This window comes from Anas platyrhynchos, chromosome 5, assembly GCF_047663525.1.
Source record: "Anas platyrhynchos isolate ZD024472 breed Pekin duck chromosome 5, IASCAAS_PekinDuck_T2T, whole genome shotgun sequence".
Classification (NCBI taxonomy): domain Eukaryota; kingdom Metazoa; phylum Chordata; class Aves; order Anseriformes; family Anatidae; genus Anas; species Anas platyrhynchos.
In genome coordinates this window covers 3,397,151-3,409,847 of record NC_092591.1, presented here as the reverse complement: position 1 = coordinate 3,409,847, position 12,697 = coordinate 3,397,151, and the positions used below count along the sequence as shown (strand labels likewise).

General features: G+C 50.0%; 1 protein-coding gene across 9 annotated transcripts in view; it reads left to right on the top strand.

Annotated features, from left to right (window-relative positions):
* Positions 1-11,730, top strand: part of TXNDC16 (thioredoxin domain containing 16) — a 41,826-nt gene extending 30,096 nt beyond the window's left edge. For 7 of the 9 annotated variants that reach the window (XM_027458359.3, XM_072038089.1, XM_072038090.1 and 4 more), the window contains 4 exons: positions 4,165-4,303; positions 4,863-5,023; positions 6,665-6,855; positions 8,137-11,041. In XM_027458359.3, the coding sequence (XP_027314160.3) occupies positions 4,165-4,303; positions 4,863-5,023; positions 6,665-6,855; positions 8,137-8,432 (787 nt within the window). In that variant the 3' untranslated portion in view covers positions 8,433-11,041. Of the gene's footprint in view, positions 1-4,164; positions 4,304-4,862; positions 5,024-5,651; positions 5,958-6,664; positions 6,856-8,136 lie in introns of those variants that run through there. The other 2 variants (XR_011809392.1, XR_011809393.1) reach the window with 2 other exon arrangements.
* The last annotated feature ends 967 nt before the right edge of the window (positions 11,731-12,697 follow it).

The following is a 12,697-nucleotide window of genomic DNA, read 5'->3' as shown; positions in this document are numbered from 1 at the left end:
CGAGAAGAAATGAAGACTTGTGATTCTTCTGCCTCTTTCTGCAATCCCTTCACGTGCTCTTTCCCTCTTCCCTCTCCTGACGCTGCAGAAGTGCATGCTGAAGTTGGGGTGGGTGGGAAGGGAAGCCTGGGAGGGTTGCTGCAAAGCCAGAGATGTAAATTGAAGTTTTGCTCTGGTGGATGCCCCCAGTTGCCACTAGCAGCCAAAAGGGAGTCAGTGTGCTACTTGTTTCTGCTGGCAGGCTTTATACCAAGGAGTTCTTGGCTAGTGGTGGAGTGGGGATTGTGTCTGGGTGCTGGAGAATGGTTTGAAAGCCCTTAAATAAATGCTGGCTGTCCGTGGAGCACTGTAAAAGGCATCAAACTCCTTTGGTTTCATCCAGCTTCCCAGTAGACGTTCACATCTGGCTGTGAGATGTTTGCAGCTGCCAATACCAGGAAAGAATCTACCTCTGTCACTTCTAAAGTTTATATTGTGGTGGACTTTTTTTTTTTTTTTCTTGAAAAATGTGACCACCAATGGCAAGAGCCAGACGTTCCCACCATTTCCAAGCATAACTTAGGGCAAGTGTACCTTTCCTGGAAGAAAAAAGCTGGGAAAATCCAGCAGCCTTCTTCCAGGAAGTATGGTAAAGGTGAAGCCAAAGCTTTCTCGTTCAGTTCCTGATTGACTGAGAGAATAAGTCGAGGCCCTGACTTGAAGCCAAATTGGAGCTGATCGGATATGGGCATGTGTCAGTGCACACACTGAGCTGTATCAGTAACACCAACGCAAAGTTGTTTGGATAAGATTGTGAGAGATGCTTCAGGGCTTATAAATGCTGGTAGATCCAAAGAGATCTTTGGCTTGTCCTGACATCTCATTTCCATCAGGAACTGGCCATCAGGGCAGCGTTAAAAATCCCCGAGGGTCCTTGGCGTGTTTTCCAGGAGTGGATTTTAACAGCCACTAATGTAGCAGCAAATTATTTTCATTAGTTTTTTTTACAGATGTGCTGCATCACTTGCATCATTTGTGATGAGATATGGACATTTTTCTGATGTGCATGGAAAATAAAAATGTAAATTCGTTGGCAGGACGCCTCCATGAATTAAAGCGTGCTCAAAGCACCCACTGTGGTCAGGTATTAGAGGTGAGGCAGTGCAAGGCCTGCTCAAGCCCTGGGGTAATGGCAGGAGCTGAAGTCACAGCCAGCAGCATCAGGGTGAAAAACCTGCACCCAGCAGCTGAAAGATCTTCTTCTTTCTTCCCTAATGATCACTGCCCAGGTAATAGGAGGAAAAAAAGCGAAGGAAGGTAGGATGGTCCTGAAAAACAAAAAGACACCGATAGAAAATGTCTGTGTTTTGTCAGCAGTGACACATGCAAGAATATACCACCGTCCTCCTGCTCCAGCCATAGCCTGGAGCGTGCTCCTATTTCGTTGGAATAGTTAATACAGTTTCTATTGATATTAATTCTGCCAAGTTTGGATTTTGGCTGTGGAAGGTGTTTTTAGCTGTGATTTGTGGGTGAAGCTACTGTAGATGGTCATCTTCTCAACTGTAAGTAGAAAGTAAACACTTACAGGAATTCCTTATGCAAGAGCCAGGCTCACTTCCCTTCTTTAAAGAAGAAAAGCTTTTTTTTTTTTTTTTTGCTAGGCTCTCACGACGAAAATGTTTGTGGCTCCCCAGTCACTGAAAGCTGAGTCCTGCTCACATTTCTCTCTTCCCAGAGAAAAACGTATGCAAAATGCACCAAGAATGTTCTCAGCAAAACTGTTTGCTCAGCAAACACCTGAGCAGTTGGTAACAAATGAAGAAAAAAAAAAAAAACAAAACACTAAGGAAGAAATACTTTGAATGAAGTCATTCTTTATTTCTCGCATATTTAGATGTCACAGATTCCTGCCAAGTATTTGTTTGCAGATGGTTTTGATTTAAATGTAAGGCTCATATTACCCATCTAATACCCCTGCCGTATAAATAGAGAGCTGTCATGAGCAACAATACAGCCACTTGATGTGTATTGGTCGTATTACCAGTGAGATAAGACGTGACTGCTTTGTAGACTTTATCGATTGGATGGATAATTTGTTGGTTTTCTGTCAGCATTTAGGAAACTTCCTTATGAAAGGCAGCCGAACAACTCGATCTGGTTAGCCACAGGGAACAAGAGTCTTTATCTCCTCCTTAGAAGTGATCGAGCCAGAGAGACACTTTAAGACCTGGGGGAGCTTGAGAAGTTCAAAATTCCAGGATGTCTGAGGTTTTAGTGTTCTCAAACAACAGCAAATGCAGGTGAGTTTGAAAAACAACAGGCAGGAAAGTTAGCGACCTTCGTAACAGATCAAAGGATTCCCAGCCACGAGCAGAGATGTGAAATAACTTACTAGACTGGAGGAGCTCTGGAGCCGAGGCAGAAAGCGTAGCTCAGGAATGGATTTACAACTATTTTTGGAAGGGAGAAGAATGTGTAAGACACAGCCCTGGCTTTTGGTGAGCTGAGAGAAGGCCAGAGGTATCTGGCCTTCTTGTTGATGTCAAAATACGATGGGAGTTAAGAAATTGCAGTGCTTCCGTGGTCTGTAGAAAACTGGGTTGGTTCTGGTGGGAAAAAAAAAAAAAAGGTGTTGAAATGGCCATAAAACCAAAGATTTTCCAGAACACAGAGGCCAACAAAGCAGAGGATGCTCCACAACGAAACTGAAAAGGCTCCGAGAAACCCAAGAATGGGTTAGCAAGGATTTCACAACATTTGAAAGCCTCAGCAAAGCACAAGGCTGTTATTGCTGCTCAAGATACCAGTGTAGATCGTGGGTGACCCTTGGAAATTTGCAGGGGCAAATTTCCAGACAAGTAAGTGCCGTGATGGGGAAAGGGAAAGGCCTGCGTTTGAGCTGAACATCATGGAAATGTGCTGTCTGCAGTCACCTTCACTCTGTTTGCCACTGTGACCCAAAACAACAAACACCGAGATCTTTAAAGCAAATCTGAACACATCTCTGTCCCATTCAGAACTGCTAAAATAAGTGTCCAAACTGGATTTGCCTGGGCAAACCCCGGAGGGGAGTGCAACTGGTTGTAACATGACTTTTCTATGAGCTTCCCTTCATTAAAAATTACTGTTCTGCTGTAGGATGAATCCGTGTTGCACCTTTTTCATATGGAAAAAAAAAAAAAACAGGCAGACCAGATTACCTTTGAAAAGGAAATTTAAGGCATTCTACCTGACAGCTTCCAGAACCCAAAATGTTCCTATGCCTCTCTCACATGGGCTCACTTCCTCAGTAATTCTAGTGCCTGTCTCTGAAAAATTACCAGCAACCTTTGAAAAATAAATGACAGACAGCCCCCAGAGCGGTCGAGGCGGTTTACTTCCTCAGTTTCGCCCTTCCTCTGGGCAGTGACATCTGGAGCCCCCAGGGCTGAAGTTCCTCAAACTTCCAGAAAATTGCTCACCCGCCTTGGTATGGGCTGGGCCCTTTCATTGCCCAGACTTCTCCTATTTTTTGCTCTTTCCACCTGCTCAGCTTTTCTTTAAATACCCTTGAACCCTTTTACCAGAAGGGTTTTGATGGGGAACAAAGACCGGGCTGGTTTCTCTGCTGAGAGTAAGCTCAGAGGCTGTGTGTGTCACTGTGACATAGCTCTGGACCTCAGCACCACCACACATGGTCACCAAGACAAAAATCAGTCCCCGTGGGCTGGTGCCCAGCAGGGGCAGTCTCAGACCCCTGTTTGCTATGGTTTGGGAGATGCTGTAAAGTACTGGGTGGATATTTGCACACCTGAGATGTGAAAGTGAAAGGTAAATGCCAGCAAACCCTTTAGACATGGTGGATTTTTCACTTATTATTTTTATTATTTCACTTATTATTATTATTGTTCACTTATTATTATTATTGTTCACTTATTATTATTATTGTTCACTTATTATTATTATTTTTCACTTATTATTTCCTGTTGGCTCACGCTGGGACTGTGCAGAGACTTGGAAAAAAAAGGGGAGATGGAAAATGTGGCGTGCAGGGAGGCAGCTCGGGACCCTTTCCTCCTGCAGGTGGTCTGCACGGCCGGGTTTCCAGCACCACTTCCCCATCGCCACCTTTAACCGTGAGGACGCCAGCAGGTTTGGTGCGTGCCGAATCCCACACATTTCATTGCTGCCCCCCTTTTTCAGGTCCCGTAAATACGCCGTGTCTCCCCCAGCCCTCCTCCTTGCCAGGAGCGGAGATCGGAGTGTGGAAGGCATCGCTTTGTCCAAACACAGTGCTCAGGACATCGTGCAGACGATCAGATACAGATTGCTGGACACGTTTGTAAGTAAAAAAAAAAAATATTATTTCATTTATTTTTTGTTTTTTCCATTGCAGTCATTTTCATGAGCTCTGATTATAGCATGGGGCTGCGCAGGATAAATGTTTGCTTGTTATTTCTGTCGTGCTGAGTTACATGTGTGTGTGCTTTATGACTTGGAGCAGACGGCCTGGACAAGAATCTGTTGTTTGCAGTGTGGTCTCATGGGGCGAGACCTGGGAGCCTCTCGGCTGGCTTGTGCTCACAGTCCCAGACCCGCTGCTGTGGCCTTGGCGTGGCCTCCTGCAGGGCCTGCTCCTGCACATGGATTTCAGAAGCTGCGTGGAGCTGGGCTGAGCCTGCCTCGCTTCTCTGCTCACCCCCCTTCATCTCAAAAGGGGTTAGACATTTCCAAAGTGCACCCAAATCCCATCATCCGTACTTGGTTTTAGCTTCCTGCATTCAACGTGGACCCTACAGGCTTGTTTAGCCCCTGCCTCACTCACGTAAGAACAAAAAAAACAATTTTGTCTTGCTCTCTCCTCCCTCTAAACCCCAACTTCTTGTTTTGATGTCTTGCAGCCCGAAATCACTGTGCAAAATCTGCCTCGCTACTTGCAGCTCAGGAAGCCCTTCCTCATCTTGTTTAGCGATGGTGACATCGGTCAGCTGGAAGGCAAGGAAATGCTGAAGCTGGCAAAAGGGACGCCGCAGCAAGCGTTTGTACCTTGCTGGTTGAACTTGTGAGTATGCGAAAACGTCTTTGTTTCTTTCCATTAAATTGCTCTAAGCATTTCAGGGCAAGAAAAAAAAAAAAATGAGCCCGCAATTTCTCCAAACATTATCTATCTGGTAATGTGGTTATATGGTCTGAAATCATCATGGGTTGGGAGGCCAAATCATTTAGCAATGATTCAGTATGTATTCTGGGCAGCTGCAAAATTGCACCAAAAAAAAAAGTTAAATTAGTAAAACCTTAATTGATTGCAGAAATAATTGTCAGTAGAATAAAATGTTCTCAAAGATACAGCACGGTAGTTTGACCCTGGCACTGAAGTTAGTTTTATTTTCTTTTTACACGTGGGTAAAAAAAGTAAATTTGCCCTCCTGGCGTGTCTTAAAGCAATTATTCCATCAGCAATTAGAGGGAAACACAGCAGGGCTATTAGTAATTGCTGACCTTAGGAAAAAAAGTTTCCAGAAGAAGAGAGAACCAGAAGCAGCCCTATAAGACAACCTTAAAAATATTCAAGAAACAAAATGAATCCAGGAGGTAAGAAATACAAAATTATAGAAGAAGGGATTATTTTTTTAAAAATCCTCTCCTCCTGTGTGCATTTTGAGTTTTTAGCCCCTGTTTGTTTTGCCCAGAGACACCTCACTGTCTTAATCATAACGTGCTTTGAAGTCTGGGAAGCGCCTCGCAGCGTGGGCTGAAGTTTTGCTAAAGGGAAATGCACATGTTTGCAAAGAGAGGACGATTTGTTTGCCAGTAATGCGCAAGAGATGAGAGCCCCTGGAACTTCCCCACCTACGCCTCTGCCTCTGTTCTCCTTTACTGAGAAAGAAAAGGCCGTCCTTTGTGAGGGCAGGAGCGTTTCCACAGGAGAAGGCAGAATACGACCACTGGCTTTTAAAAGAGCAACAGAGTCCTAGAAAGAGGACCTCGTTCCCATGGTGAGAGCCAGCTCAGACCCCGTGCACCACCGAGCCTCAAAATAGTGCCTGAAGGCCTCGTCATCCTCGTGTCCTCGCTGTCCCTGGGTCTCAGTCATTTGTCCTCTTGTGGTTCTGTGGTACTCGGGGAAGTTGCCACTCCAACTCCTCGGTGCTGGCTTGTAGGAAACCGCCCTGTTGCTGCCAAGGGACTGGGTTGAGTGAGCACACCCCTCTGTGTTAACCTCTTGTCCTTTCTTGCAGGGTGCTGACAGCAGCCAGGCTGCAGGGAGCTGGGAGTTCTCCCCCCAAAATTGCACCACAGGGGCTCTGCAGGGAGCTGGGAGCTCTCCCCCCAAATAACACTACAGGGGCTCACCACGTTGGGGGCCGCTCTGTCATTTCTATCTCACCCATTCTTCAAAACTTCTGGTGGAGCAAATTTCACGCCTTCCTACAGGATTTATCCCAGCAGTTCTCTGCTCCTCCTGCTAGAGGATTTCTTCACGCATCTCCTCCTGCTGTCCACTGTCTCTCCACTAGACCCTAATGGCTTGCTTAAGTCACTGAGCCCATAAATCACACTGGGAGCTGTCCCCTGGGTAAAACTGTGTTCGTGTGCCTTGCTGGATGTGACCCAAGGGCTTTGGCACTTCCTTGATTCCTGGTCACGTTCTGTTGGTTGCCAAACTGCTGCTGAATGAGTCAAATCTCTTTTTTCTCACCAGGAAGAACACCCCGGTGGGCCGCGGGGTCCTGAAGGCGTACTTTGCCACCGTGCCTTCGCTGCCTCTTCTCGTCTGGGTGAACCTCCACGCTGGGGGTCAAGTGTTCAAGTTCCCATCAGAGCAGTCCATCACCCAAACGAACATCTTGTCTTGGCTGGAGAAGCTGAAGGCAGGACTGGAGATTCCCAGCAGTAAGTGGAGGAGCGTTTGAAACGTTCCTAAGTGTGCACTCTTCGCTCCGCTCTGTTTATGAGAAGATGCTACGTGCAATAAATTGTCTGGCCTGGAATTTAATGATGGAAAAACTAGCTCTTCTAGTTTGAGTTGGAGCAGTACAAATAGTCCGGCCAGAACAGAATACCCATACTCACGAGTTTGCTTTGGGACTGTTTAATGTTCAGAGCCAAGCGTGAATAGTTCTGAATCGACATCTCTTCCCTGTAATAATCCCCAAGGCTGGCTGTGCTCTCCGCTTGCTGAGGACAGATTTGCTGAAACAGTGCTTGCTGTTAAAAAGTCTCCTGACTCCTGGCTGTCAGGGTAAGAAATAGCTGCTCTTTAGGCACCTTCCAGCATTTTTTTTTGGTCAGGTGAGTGGAAGGAAGCTGGTGTTTTGCTGTGGTCTTTGGGACATAAAGGGTTGGCAAGCTTTTCACTGAGTCCCTCCTGCCTTGATCAGCTAGGGAAGATTAGAAGAAAGGCAAATATGCAAAAAAGGGGCTGACAGCCTGCTTCAGGCTCCCAAAAGGCGATGGGGATTTTGATCTTTGATGAATTTCAAAACGAGCATTTCAAAGCGCTTGTTTCCAAACACCAGCCCCAGCCTGGATGGGTAGGACGTGTAGTAGGACGTGTGTAGGACGTCTCAGTACCCAAAGACATCACTGCTGACCCAGTAAGGTCTCTGGTTGGGACCTTCCCTCAGCTTTCAGGGCATCAGAGGGGTGCGCTGATGGTTGGGCAGCACGGCCAAGGGCTGTGCCAGCCATCACAGCCTCCTTTCTCGAGCTTTTAAGCACTGTGAACTGCACGATCAGCCTTAAAAGCATAAATTAAAGAGCATCCTCACTTAGCAGTACCGCTTCCTCTCTGCAGAGACAGCAGTCTCGCTCCATGCCTAATGACATTTCAGTAATGCACTCATTAACATGGCTATTTGAGGCCCATCCACTGCTGTGTTGCTGCTCCTCAGCTTCCCAGTTTGGAGCTCTGAGGACTCAGAAGCAGGTCTTTGAGGAGAGGAGCCCTGGGCCAGCTCCAGTAAATATTAATGCATCTGTGGTCAGTTTGATCTGAGGGTCAGTATTAGCCGTGGAGGAAAAAGTGATCTTTAAAAAAAAAAAAGAGATCTTTAATTTTGCATTCGCTGGAAGTACAGAAAAGCTAAACTTGGCCTGAAATGGAAATACCTGTGAAGGGGGTCACATCACAGCCTCTTAACTCATTAACAAGCGACTGTGTTCACTTCTCAGGTACCTTGTCTGAGGAAGACTGGAAACCACCTCTTCCTGCTTACGATTTCCTCCAAATGATGGACACCACAGCGCCCGAATTCACCCTCCCTACCCCCTACCGCCACGGGGCCGGGGCTGGGCAGGAGCAGCAGCAGCCAGAAGGCTCTGAAGAGAAAGCCACAGCCAGGGAGGAAACGCCTGAGGAAGCTGGGCTGAAGGCAGAGAAAGTCCAGTCCCCTGGGAGGGACCTGCGTGGGACAGCCCCGAGGCTGGCAGGGAGGGAAAAGCAGGCCAAGAGACACAGCGAGCTGTGAGAGTGAAAGGCTGTGGGACAGTGCCCAGAAAAACACTCTCGCTTTCTCAGCCCTCAGTGAGCCTTTGCAACAGAGAGAGAGAGAAAGAAGGGAGTTTGGCTGCGAATTGGTGGCGAGGGGATAAAACAGCCCCTGAATTTCAGCAGGGAGGCTGCTGCCGAGGAGTTCTGCCCTCCTGGTAATTGCTGGGGAGGCAGGGTGAGCTCACCGTGCATGCAAAATGTTTGGTTCCCCAACAAATCATTCCAGAAAAGCTGAATCAGCACAACCTTTCTGTACAGTTTATATCTCACAAAGATGCTCTGATCACCCTGGGCAGGAAGAGTGAGTGATTCCAGGACAAGGAGCACTTCTCTCCCCTTGGTTCCAGTCTGCACGAGGGCAAAAAATCCACTCACCCCAAAGCTGCTGTGTTTAAACTGACGTGCAGTTTTTTTACACCTAAAATTATTTCCACCTGAGTCAGGAGCTGAATTCATCAGTGCCCATCCTCGGGGCTGACAGCAGTACCTGGCTCAGGTGGCTTCATTTTGAGGGCCAGAATTGGGGTCAGCACAGCAGCTGTGAGTACCCGGCACAAATATTTGGGCCATGGCTTTTCTCAGCGCTGGCATTTTCTTGGTTGCAAGCCCGGGGGGTTATTTACAGCCTCTATTTTGCTGTGGTCTCAGTAACGGTAGCGAGGTTGGTGCCTTCTGAGCCAAGGAGGGTGCAGGGAGGGAGGTGCGTGGGGAGAGCAGCGGTACAGAAATGAGGGGAGAGAGGTCTAATCCCACTGATGGCTGTGAAAATCTTCTTCCTTTTTAACCTGCTCTGTCCCACAGCACTGCCGAGAGGTGCCAGGAAGGTCAGATCTTCCTCCTTAGGGCTCTGAAGTTCCTGGTGAGGGGAAAAATTGGTGTTAGGGACCCACCGAGAGCCTTGTGAAGCCTCTCTCTCATCCCGCAAGCAGCCTACGTGGTTGGGAATATTTTGAAATGCCGAGAAATAACCCATTACTCTTGTGCTCTCCTTCAAGCCTTGAATTGGAGCAGGCCGTTTTTGGACTTACTGACCGGGCTGGGAGCCAAAATATCTGTATTTAAAGTCCTGAACCGCAGCGTGCAGAGCGGAGCCTGCCGAGCAGCACGACTTTCCCAGGGGAAGGAGGAGAGGGCGGTGAGTTCCCCTCCCCGAGCTCCTGGCGCTCCTTTACACGGCACGGGGGCATTTCCAGCTGCTGCAGCACCCTCCCACTTTGCACAGGCAAAGGGCAATATTTGGGCTCATCCTTCGGCCTTAAATAAATGATCTCTCGAGTTTAAGCACTCTGCGTTGGTCCCAGTTGCATGGAGCAGGCTGATGTCCCGGCCCCGCGTGTCTGGGATGGAAGCACTCTTCCAGGAAAGCTCCTTCAACCTCTGCGTGCGTGCAGCAGAGTTCAGAGCCCCAAAATCCTTTACTTCAGCAGATTTTGTGCAATCCCAGGAGCCTTCCCGGATCCCCGCTGCTCTTGGTCGTTTTTTTATCAGGGACCTGAGCCACGCGGGAGCTTGTCACTAGGGGTCAGTGCCACCTCTTGGTTATGGCTGGGAAAATTTGCTTAATGCCTCTTGGAGAATCACCACCGAAGCCATGGGGGGTCAGGAAAAAGGTTATTTTGGGGGGCTGAGGGACTTTTGCTGCTGGGGCAGTGGCCAAAGCAACCCTAAGAGCTGAGAAGTCACAGCGCTACGGGGTTCAGCACATCACCAGTGGGGTCCCTAAACCCCGAGCCTCCCAGCAGGGGTTTGGCAGTGCCAGGAAAACCCCAAAACACATCATCAGCTCCCTGTGGTGACACGGGGAAGGGACAGGCTTGTCCACGACCCATCGAGCTGGCTGATATCCGCGTCTGATGGAGCTGCTGGCTCCGAGCAAGGATTTGGTCAGGGTCCTGCACCCCGTGGGCCTGGCTTTGAATTTATTTATTCCTTTAAATGCAAAATGTCTTTTCCCTTGTGCAGCGCTCGCAGGCACTTAGAGACAACCTCTCGAGGCACAGAGGTGCCAGGATACGGACAGAAAGGGAGAAAATGTTCCGAGGGCTGGGAGCAGCCTGATTGCGCTCTGCATCCTCCAGCTCTCCCGCTCGCTGGCAGGAGCAGCCCTGGCTTATGTTATTTTTAAGAGCGACGGCCCTGGGGGAAAGACCAGCACGGAAAGAAGTAGTCAACAAGCCCAGCGTGTGTTTATGGATGGGAGTGAGAAGAGAGCCCGAGGAAGAAGAGCTCTGCAGTCCCGCTGGGGTGGAGAAGAGGAATTTGGAGCGGTGGAAGGAAGCCAGGGGTTGCTGCAGGATGCTGTGAGTGTCTGCAGTGTCTTTGTGTCCCGGCACGTGCTGATAGGCAAGAGAAGCACAATCACAGTGAGCATTGACATTATCAGCTCCTTTTTTAGCCATTTAGCATCAAAATGTGTCTGTTTGGGCCAACTGCAGGGCTCTGCCTCCGAAGATGATGCTAGCGAGGTGCACAATGAGCTGACGAGCTGATTTCCTGATAGATTGGATTGACGGAAAGTATTGACACTTTGGGGGCTTAAATCACACTTCTTTTGGCTGTACTTCAGCAGTAAAAGTCAGAGGTGGACGTTTCGTGTGCTTCAGTTCCCTGGAAGCCTTGCAGGGGGTGTTCAGGTGTTGGTCGTTGACCAGGAGACAAAATGATGGTACAAAATCATGGATTGTTGGTACAAAATCATGGATTGTTGGTACAAAATCATGGATTGTTGTCACAAAATAATGGATTATGTGGCTGTGCTCAAGAGAAAAGCAGCTCAGCTCTCTGTCCCAGGCGATACGAGGTGCTCCGTGCGCCGTGAGCTGCCTGCGGGGCCACCACCTTCGGCTGGGCAGCAGCAGGGTGCTTGCTAGAGGGACCGAGGGATCATTTAGGGTACGCATTGGGTTTTCCATGCTTAAAGGGATGTCAGAGGAATAATTACAGAGGGTTCTGGTGCATGGCTTGGCTGAGGGGCAGCAAACTGAAGCATTTCCAAGCCCCAGGACTTGGCTGTTCTCAACCCATCCCCGTCCCCGTGCCCCACACCACATTTTAAGCTCTCTCCCCTGTGGCTGCACAGCAGGAATACAGCTTTAGGACGGCAGCAGGAGGCGTGCAGGAGAGGAAGGGGCACGGGAAGGACAGGCACATGCTGGCTGCCAGCTCTGCCAGGATGTGAACCAGGACAAGAGCCTGGTTTGGCTAACGGTGCCTGCGCTCAGCGGTCCCTGGTGCCGCGGGGACGCAGCATCTGGCAGGGCTGGGGGAAAAAGGAAGAGGAGGAGGATGGCAGGCCTTCCTCCTGGCACTGATGGGAAGGGGATGGGAGAAAGGGAGGAGCCGGCGTGGTGTCGGCAGGGCTGGGGATGGCAGAGGAGCTGTGCTTGTGTGCGGCTGGGGAAGGGAGGGCGCGGGGGCAGGATGGAGCTGGGCTGGGAGATAACGGGTGGCTGCGGGGCCGGCTGCCTTTCCTTATTGCCAGCGTGTCCGCCCGGCACTTCCAGTGCTAAAAATACGGCTGTGACCCTGGCACTGCCCGGGGGAGAGCTGCGGGCAGGTAGGAGCAGCACCCAAAGCCGTGGCTCCTTGGAGAGTGGCTGCCGTGCCCGGGGGGCGAAGCTGGAGGAAGGGGAGCCCAGGCTGGAGGAGCAGGACCCAGAAGGGACCATCCAGCGTCCCTGTTCACCCCTCCGGGGTGAATTTCCCCCTGGATCAGCCCAGTTTAGGGGAGCCACGAGGGTTACAGAGGGCTGGGGGTGGAGGTGGCATGTCCCCGGCGCCACGTCGCTGCCTGCATTGTTCATTGTTCCAGCGTGGGGACGGGAGGTGATAAGGGAGGAGAGGGCAGCGCTCCGGTTCCTGCTCCTCGACAGGTTATTTCCCCGCTCGCCTGACCTCTCCTTAGGTAAACTCAGTGCTTCACCTCCCCGGAGAGTTTGCTTTGCTCTCCCGCACTCGGCGGCACGGCGCGGGGCCCTTGGACGAGAGCGCGGCTCTATTAATAGCTCGTGGGGTTGCCAAATCCCTCCTGGGTGTTGAAAGAGAGGCTGCAATCGGGTGATTCAGCCCCGGGTGGTGGGACAAAAGCGCCTTCCCCACGGGGCCGTGCTGGGAAAGGTCCCCTCGTCCCAGCCTGGAGGGGCACAGCCGGCTCCCCGGCACGGAGCAGAGGTGGGGAAGGGCTTTTTGCTCCGTGGGATGCAGGTTCCTTGGCTGGCTTGCAACACAAACAGCTGTATCGTG